The 8731-nt window shown below is 52.6% G+C and overlaps 1 protein-coding gene across 1 annotated transcript; it reads right to left on the reverse strand.

Moving 5' to 3' along the window:
- Positions 1-6576: 6576 nt before the first annotated feature.
- On the reverse strand, positions 6577-8067 carry LOC145338829 (endonuclease domain-containing 1 protein-like). Its single transcript, XM_080183240.1, has 2 exons — positions 7662-8067; positions 6577-7383 (listed from the first exon to the last, which is right to left on the reverse strand). Exons 1-2 carry the CDS (start codon positions 7971-7973, stop codon positions 6781-6783), a joined length of 915 nt encoding a protein of 304 aa, XP_080039366.1. The 5' UTR covers positions 7974-8067; the 3' UTR covers positions 6577-6780.
- Between the last annotated feature and the right edge of the window lie 664 nt (positions 8068-8731).

Below are 8731 nucleotides of genomic sequence, written 5' to 3' on the forward strand. Positions count from 1 at the left end.
ATTGCTGCACTGTCAGAGGGTCAGGACTGAGGGAGTGCTGCACTGTCAGAGGGTCAGTACTGAGGGAGTGCTGCACTGTCAGTGGGTCAGTACTGAGTGAGTGCTGCACTGTCAGAGGGTCAGTACTGAGGGAGTGCTGCACTGTCAGAGGGTCAGTACTGAGGGAGTGCTGCACTGTCAGAGGGTCAGTACTGAGGGAGCGCTGCACTGTCAGAGGGTCAGTACTGAGTGAGTGCTGCACTGTCAGAGGGTCAGTACTGAGGGAGTGCTGCACTGTCAGAGGGTCAGTACTGAGGGAGTGCTGCACTGTCAGAGGGTCAGTACTAAGGGAGTGCTGCACTGTCAGTGGGTCAGTGCTGAGGGAGTGCTGCACTGTCAGAGGGTCAGTACTGAGGGAGTGCTGCACTGTCAGAGGGTCAGTACTGAGGGAGTGCTGCACTGTCAGAGGGTCAGTACTGAGGGAGTGCTGCACTGTCAGAGGGTCAGTACTGAGGGAGTGCTGCACTGTCAGAGGGTCAGTACTGAGGGAGTGCTGCACTGTCAGAGGGTCAGTAGTGAGGGAGTGCTGCACTGTCAGAGGGTCAGTACTGAGGGAGTGCTGCACTGTCAGAGGGTCAGTAGTGAGGGAGTGCTGCACTGATAGTGTGTAATATTAATGCAAGACCTCTTCTGCCTGGTGACCCCAATGTTTGTAACCCCGATCTCTTCCAGAGAGCCAGGAACGATCGCGTTGGTCCCGGGTCTTTCCCAGCTCTGGGTTCATCATCTGCTTGAGGACGCAAGTGCGCCTGCAGTCGGTGTGGGAGGTCAGAGGCCAGCCCACGGTCAGGGTGCACAACGAGACCCACGACAAGCTCCTGGGTCAGCCTGACCCCTGGGAGAGGATCGAGCGCAGGGCTGTGCATTTGCTGAACCGTCAGTTCACCTACTCTCTCCTCACGTTCAACTGTGAGCACCTGGCCACCTTCCTCCGCTACGGAGTCTGCGTCTGCACCCAGGTAACGCCAACAGCTCCGGGGTGGTAGGGGAGGGGCGAGAGGGGCTCACTGACATCCCAGTCCATAACAGATATCCATCTCCCTTCCTGCCACCAGGTTAGTCTCGCAGTGAACCGGACAGCAGCAGAGAAACTCGGCAGAGCCTGTGGAGAGTACGGCAGAAGGGAGAGGAGTTTGTTGGGCTGAACGATCTCTCCACCCATCAAACAATGCAAGTGTATCTAACCCCGTGCTGTACCTGTCCTGGGAGTGTTTGATGGGGACAGTGTAGAGGGAGATTTACTCTGTATCTAACCCTGTGCTGTACCTGTCCTGGGAGTGTTTGATGGGGACAGTGTAGAGGGAGATTTACTCTGTATCTAACCCCGTGCTGTACCTGTCCTGGGAGTGTTTGATGGGGACAGTGTAGAGGGAGTTTTACTCTGTATCTAACCCCGTGCTGTACCTGTCCTGGGAGTGTTTGATGGGGACAGTGTAGAGGGAGATTTACTCTGTATCTAACCCCGTGCTGTACCTGTCCTGGGAGTGTTTGATGGGGACAGTGTAGAGGGAGATTTACTCTGTATCTAACCCCGTGCTGTACCTGTCCTGGGAGTGTTTGATGGGGACAGTGTAGAGGGAGATTTACTCTGTATCTAACCCCGTGCTGTACCTGTCCTGGGAGTGTTTGATGGGGGACAGTGTAGAGGGAGCTTTACTCTGTATCTAACCCCGTGCTGTCCCTGTCCTGGGAGTGTTTGATGGGGACAGTGTAGAGGGAGATTTACTCTGTATCTAACCCCGTGCTGTACCTGTCCTGTGAGTGTTTGATGGAGACAGTGTAGAGGGAGATTTACTCTGTATCTAACCCCGTGCTGTACCTGTCCTGGGAGTGTTTGATGGGGACAGTGTAGAGGGAGCTTTACTCTGTATCTAACCCCGTGCTGTACCTGTCCTGGGAGTGTTTGATGGGGACAGTGTAGAGGGAGCTTTACTCTGTATCTAACCCCGTGCTGTACCTGTCCTGGGAGTGTTTGATGTGGACAGTGTAGAGGGAGCTTTACTCTGTATCTAACCCTGTGCTGTACCTGTCCTGGGAGTGTTTGATGGAGACAGTGTAGAGGGAGCTTTACTCTGTATCTAACCCTGTGCTGTACCTGTCCTGGGAGTGTTTGATGTGGACAGTGTAGAGGGAGCTTTACTCTGTATCTAACCCCGTGCTGTACCTGTCCTGGGAGTGTTTGATGGGGACAGTGTAGAGGGAGATTTACTCTGTATCTAACCCCGTGCTGTACCTGTCCTGGGAGTGTTTGATGGGGACAGTGTAGAGGGAGCTTCACTCTGTATCTAAACCCATGCTGTATGTGTTTTGGGAATATTGGATGGGGACAGTGTAGGGGGAGCTTCTTTGCTGTATAATCCCGTGCTTGCAATTCTTTGGAAATGAAGCAGTTTGAAATGTTTATGTCTTGTGCCGAATTGTGTTTTTAATTACAGTGTAATTGCTTCCCTCTGCTGTTGGGCTGTGAGATGTCGGAACGTGCACATTGTTAGAATGTGGGAGAGCAGCCAGGAGAGAGAGTTGGAATAACTGAGTGTGGAGGTTGGGATTGAAGGGGCCAGGCTTCCAGCACTGCTCATGAGCAGACAGAGAGGTGGAATGGAGCCATGCTACACACGTGGCAATAGCCGACCTTTGTGGGACGAATCTCATGTCAGGTTCACTTATCACACCAGGTTTACACGCACACAGCAATTGAGTATCACACTCAGTTGCCTGCGCGAAGAGTGAAGTCCGCTGCTGGCGAAGGCAGTTTGGAATGCGTCTGGAAACAAGTCTTCAGCGGCCCAGTATTGAACTGGACGACGTTTCTGCTCCTCCGGTTCTGGACGTCGGAGCAGCAACTCAGGATGAATGCTCCGTGCTGAGATAGGGCTGGGTGCCTGAACTGTACATGTCAAAATAATCATTGACGGAGGAGCTGGGGGCAGCTTGGCTGCTCAGCAATCTAATCGCTAGATAGCGATGAGGACCATCAGAGGATACAGCAGGATATAGATCAGTTGGAAACTTGGGCGGAGAGATGGCAGATGGAATTTAATCCGGACAAATGTGAGGTAATGTATTTTGGAAGGTCTAATACAGATAGGAAATATACAGTAAATAGCAGAACCCTTAGGCATATTGATAGGCAAAGGGATCTGGGTGTACAGGTACACAGGTCACTGAAAGTGGCAATGCAGGTGGAGAAGGTAGTCAAGAAGGCATACGGCATGCTTGTCTTCATCGGATGGGGTATTGGGTTTAAAAATTGGCAAGTCATGTTGTAGCGTTATAGAACCTTAGTGAGGCCACACTTGGAATATAGTGCTCAATTCTGGTCGCCACACTACCAGAAGGATGTGGAGGCTTTGGAAAGGGTACAGAAAAGATTTACCAGAAGGTTGCCTGGTATGGAGGGCATTAGCTATGAGGAGAGGTTGGAGAAGCTTTGTTTGTTCTCACCGGAGCGACGGAGGTTGAGGGGAGACTGACAGAAATCTACAAGTTTATGAGAGGCATGGACAGAGTGGGTAGTCAGAAGCTTATTCCCAGAGTGGACGAGTCAATTACTAGCAGGCACAGGTTTAAGATACGAGGGGCAAGTTTTAAAAGGCAGTTTTTTTACACAGAGAAGAGTGGGTGCCTGGAACTTATTGCTGGGGGAGGTAGTGGAAGCAGATACAGTAGTGACTTTTAAAGGGCGTCTTGACAAGTACATGAATGAGATAGGAATAGAGGGATATGGTCCCCAGAAGGGTAGTGGGTTTTAGTTCAGTCAGGCAGCATGGTCAGTGCAGGCTTGGAGGGCCAAAGGGTCTGTTCCTGTGCTGGAATTTTCTTTGTTCTTTGTCCTTTTGTTAGGGTTTGAGTTTTAGCTTAAAGTAATTTCTTTGCCCTCCTACAGTCAATACAACCCTTTCTATAACTGTAATCTCTTCATAGAATCATAAAACCCCTGCAGTATGGAAAGAGGCCATTTGGCCCATCGAGCCTGCACTGACCACAATCCCACTGAGGCCCTATCCCTGTAACCCCACATATTTATTGTTGGTCCTCCTGACACCGAGGGCAATTTAGCATGGCCAACCCAACTAACCCGCATGTCTTCGGAGTCTTGTCTCGTCAACTCTCCCTACCTCTGTAACCTCCTCCAGACCCTACAACCCTCCCTACCACTGTAACCTCCTTCAGCCCCTACAACCCTCCCTATCTTTGCATCCTCCTCCAGCCCCTACAAAACCTCCCTAACCCTGTAACCACCTCTAGTCCCTACACCACTCCCTATCTCTGCATCCTCCTCCAGCCCCTACAATCCTCTCTATCTCTGTAACCTCCTCCAGCCCCTACAACCCTCCTTATTTCTGTCACCTCCTCCAGTCCCTACAATCCTCCCTATCTCTGCATCCTTCTTCAGCCCTACAACCCTCCCTATCCCTGTAATCTCCTCCAGCCCCTACAACCCTCCCTATTTCTGTCACCTCCTCCAGTTCCTACAACCCTCCCTACCTTGCATCGTCCTCCAGTCCCTATAACTCTCCCTAGCCCTGTAACCTCCTCCAACCCCTCCAACCCTCCAATCTCTTATACACCCGTATTGATTTCCATCCTTTCACCACTGCGTTGCTGCTATCGGTTGAGTGACGTCCTAAGCTCTGCAATTCTCTACCCTCCCCTCCCCCGTTCCCCCACCCCCACTTTCTCGCTCTCTCTCTCTCTCTTTCTCTCTCATTCTCTCCCTCTCTTGATTTCTGTCTCCCTTGCTCTCTCTGCTGCTCTCCCTCTCTCCCCTCTCTCTCTCTCTCCTGCTCTATTTCTCTCCCTCGCTCCCACACTCTCCTCCTTTTAGACTCCCCTCAGCCTGTCCCTCATAGCTCCTCACATGATTCAGAGTCAAATATGCTTTGACGATGTGGCAGCAGAGGACATTTTATCAAGTTTAAGTTGTTCTGTGATTGTTTGTAAATGTTCATCACGGTGATGTGATTGATGGCACTCTGTTCCTGAAGGCAGGAATCTCAGGATGCCATCCTGTCCATGCGTGGGAAAGCTTGCGGAGAGTAGTGGTGTGGCTGAGGGTTGCATCAGGAACCAAGGGGGGCCCCCTGTCACTCGGGGGAGACACTGAGTCATGTACTCTCTCTTTCTCTCTCTGGTCAACATTCCAGAGCTTCTTTCAGAGCCCATGGAATGTGACCTGGGGTTCACAGCTGCTCAGACACGGACGTTTAATACCTTCAAACATGTATATGGAGAAAGGGAAAGATAAGGAGAGATAGAAGGAGGGAGATTCAGAAAGAGGGGTGGAGAGTCAGAGAGAGGGAGGGAGAGACAGAAGGAGACAGAGAGAGAGAGACGGAGAAACAGGGAAAGAGGGAAAGACACAGAGAAGTGAGTGACAGAGAGAGGGAGAGATAGAGAGAGGGAGACAGAAAGAGAGAGAGGGGGAAGAGACAGAGACACAGAGAGAGAGGGAGAAACAGAGAGTGAGAGAGAGAAAAAATAGGGAGAGTGAGAAAGAGACATACAGAGAGAATGAGTGACAGAGGGAGAGACATAGAGAGAGAAAAAAACAGAGAGAGTGAAAAAGAGACATACAGAGAGGGTGAGTGACAGAGGGAGAGACACAGAGAGAGAGAGGGAGAGACACACAGAGAGGGGGTAACACAGAAGCAGTGAGTGACAGAGAGAGAGAGATAGAGGACAGAGAGGGAGGGAGGGAGTGAGAGAGAGAGAAGGACAGAGAGAGAGAGAGACAGAGGGAGTGACAGACAGAGAGAGAGTGAGATAGAGAGAAGGAGAGATAGGTCGAGGGAAAGAAAGAAGGAGGGAGGGACAGAGAGAGAGGGCGTGACAGAGAGGGAATGACAGACAGAGTGAGAGATGGAGGCAAAGAGACAGAGTAAGAGAGGAGGGGAGAGAGACAGATTGAGAGAGTGAGGGAGAGAGATTGAGGGAGGGGAGAGAGGGAGTCCTGCAGGGGGTGTGATCGGCGGGTGGGGAGGGGGTGGATGGATGGAGGTCGGCGCAGGGAACGATCAGCAGTTGGAGGGGGGATGTGGGCTTGGGGGGGGGGGGGGGGGGGGCGGGGGGCGCGGTCCAGAAAAAGGGGCGGTCATGCAGTGTGAGCCATGGAGGTGGGGGGGGAGGTTGTGATGGGGGACTGATCGGGAGGATCCTGATACCCTGTGTTGCCGCCGATGGTGGGGGGTAGCGGGGGGAGGTGGGGGGGGTGAGGGAGGGGTGGCAGGAGGTCTCCTCACTTACAGTGGCACTCTGAGCAGCTGGCTTCCCCAGTGAGCTTAGACTCTGCATCCCCCCCCTCCCGCCCCCCCACCACACACACACCCCCCCTCGCCCCCCCCCACACACACACACCCCCCTCGCCTCCCCCCACCCGTCTAACCAGTGAGAGTTACACATCTGTCCGAAAAAAGTGATAGAAAAAAGTGCATCTTCAAACGCGCAAAAGAAAGGTCAGGAACTCTCCGATTTCCCGCTCGCTTGACACATTTGTAATGAATGAATGACTCAGACTCGGTTTGAGAATTAATCAGTGATGTTTAATAATGAAACATTAAGAAGTGTTGCAACTCCACGGTCCTGCCTAATAACACAATGACGATAGCAGTGACGGCTGCAGGGGAAAGAGACACGCTTCCCCAGGCTCCAGTGAGGGGCCGGAGGACGTGAGGGGAAGAACGTGGGTTTGTTCGCCCTTCCTCACTTCTCCGTTTGGCTCTCTGCTCTTCCCCAAGGGTGTTAGCCGGGGAGCGGGGTACACCCCCCGTCAAACAGTCGGACTGAGTGGCGTCCCAGTTTGCTGGCGAGGACCCTTTCCAGCCCGGGAACCGAGAGCTCCCTGGTCTCGTAGGGCCCCAGATCCACCTCGTTCAGCGCCAGCCTCCCCTCACCTTGGCAGTGCCCCACCATTGCGCCGCTGGCACCGTTGGCACAGCAGAAGGCAACCCAGAGCAACTGCGGCACTGCCGTCCTCCCTTTCCCCCGCGTCGGTGCCCAGACCTCCTTGCCCCGTTTCTGCCGGGTGGCACCGGTCACCAGGTAAGCGGAGGAGCCCTTGCACTCGGCCCCCAGCCTCTTGGCCACCCTTTTGAGGGCAGGCTTCCAGCCGTGATGGTGGAAGGGGCGTGGGTAGGTGACAGCGTTGGTCAGGGTGAAGGTGGCACTGCGGCTGGGGTGACTGCCTTGGAAGTTGCTGGGGTTGAGCTGCCCTCTGATGTACTGTATCCCGTCCAGCTTCAGTGGGTAACCCATCTCTGTCGCCTGGCTCCGGCGCACAGCAGGATCCCGTAAGGCATCGGTCGTGAGGTTGGCCATGTTGCTGTCAGCGCGGGCGTTCGCCAACTGAGAAAAAGAGAGAGGGACACAGAGAGAGAGAGACAGACAGAGGGACGTTAATCGCGGTCTCGCTAAAAGTCACTGCGCACCCTATGCTGCCACAGCACGTATGGGACGAGATGTGTACACTTTAGATTTTGAGAGCACTAAAAACACCATCCATCCCAACCCAAGAATGGGCATCGTGGATAGTCGTTGCATCTCAGCCACTGTGCCCAGGTAACGGAGCTGACCCTGCCCTGATGCACCCCCTGCCTTTGCCCCATGCCTCCCCAAGCACTGACCTGTGGCTCATATTTCCAAGAACGGTCCACACCTATCCCACGTGGGACGTCCTGCCCCCGGTACTTGAAGATGAAGGCCGAGTAGACTGGGAGTCGCCCGGAACGGTCATACAGTGTGGCAAAGTACAACTTCCCAGCGAGGCGCTGACACAGTCGAGCCTGGGAGCCAGTGATGAAGCCAGAGGGTGGCTGTCCCTTGTAGAAGAAGTCGGAGCAGCCGGCTGGAACCTGGAAGCGGTCAGTTACGTCGCCGTGCGCCACCAATGCGGCGCAGAGGGCAGTGAGGAGAGCAGACGGGAGGTGAGACTCCATCCTTGAAGATGTGAGAGAAGACACTCACAGTCGATGGGCCAGCTGCGAGGGGACTGCTTGTCCTTTACTCTGTGAGCGGTCCAAAGCACATACAGCTGTTCTTAATCCAGCAGCAGTCACGCAAAACCGCCAATGTAAAGGCAGATGCAAGATTTATCATACTAGAAAGGCAGCCAAGAGTGGCGTCATATCCCTCGAGAGAACGCCCAAATTTCAACACAAGCTTGTCCCTGCATCAAAATAGATTGCAGAACCATTTCTGATATATAGCATAGCACTCATCACAAAATTACACTGTAACACTCTGAGAAATAACTTCATCCCTCACTATAACACTCCGATAAATAATCTCACCCTCACTGTAATACTGATATATCCCTCACTGTAACACTCCGATAAATAATCTCACCCCTCACTGTAACACTGATATATCCCCTACTGTAACACTCCGATAAATAATCTCACCCTCACTGTAACACTGATATATCCCTCACTGTAACACTCCAATAAATAATCTCACCCCTCACTGTAACACTGATATATCCCTCACTGTAACACTCCGATAAATAATCTCACTCCTCACTGTAACACTGATATATCCCTCACTGTAACACTCCGATAAATAATCTCACCCCTCACTGTAACACTGATATATCCCTCACTGTAACACTCCGATAAATAATCTCACCCCTCACTGTAACACTGATATATCCCTCACTGTAACACTCCAATAAATAATCTCACCCTCACTGTAACAC

Source organism: Carcharhinus amblyrhynchos, unplaced genomic scaffold, assembly GCF_965287045.1.
Source record: "Carcharhinus amblyrhynchos unplaced genomic scaffold, sCarAmb.v2.hapA chromosome_193, whole genome shotgun sequence".
NCBI classification, from domain to species: domain Eukaryota; kingdom Metazoa; phylum Chordata; class Chondrichthyes; order Carcharhiniformes; family Carcharhinidae; genus Carcharhinus; species Carcharhinus amblyrhynchos.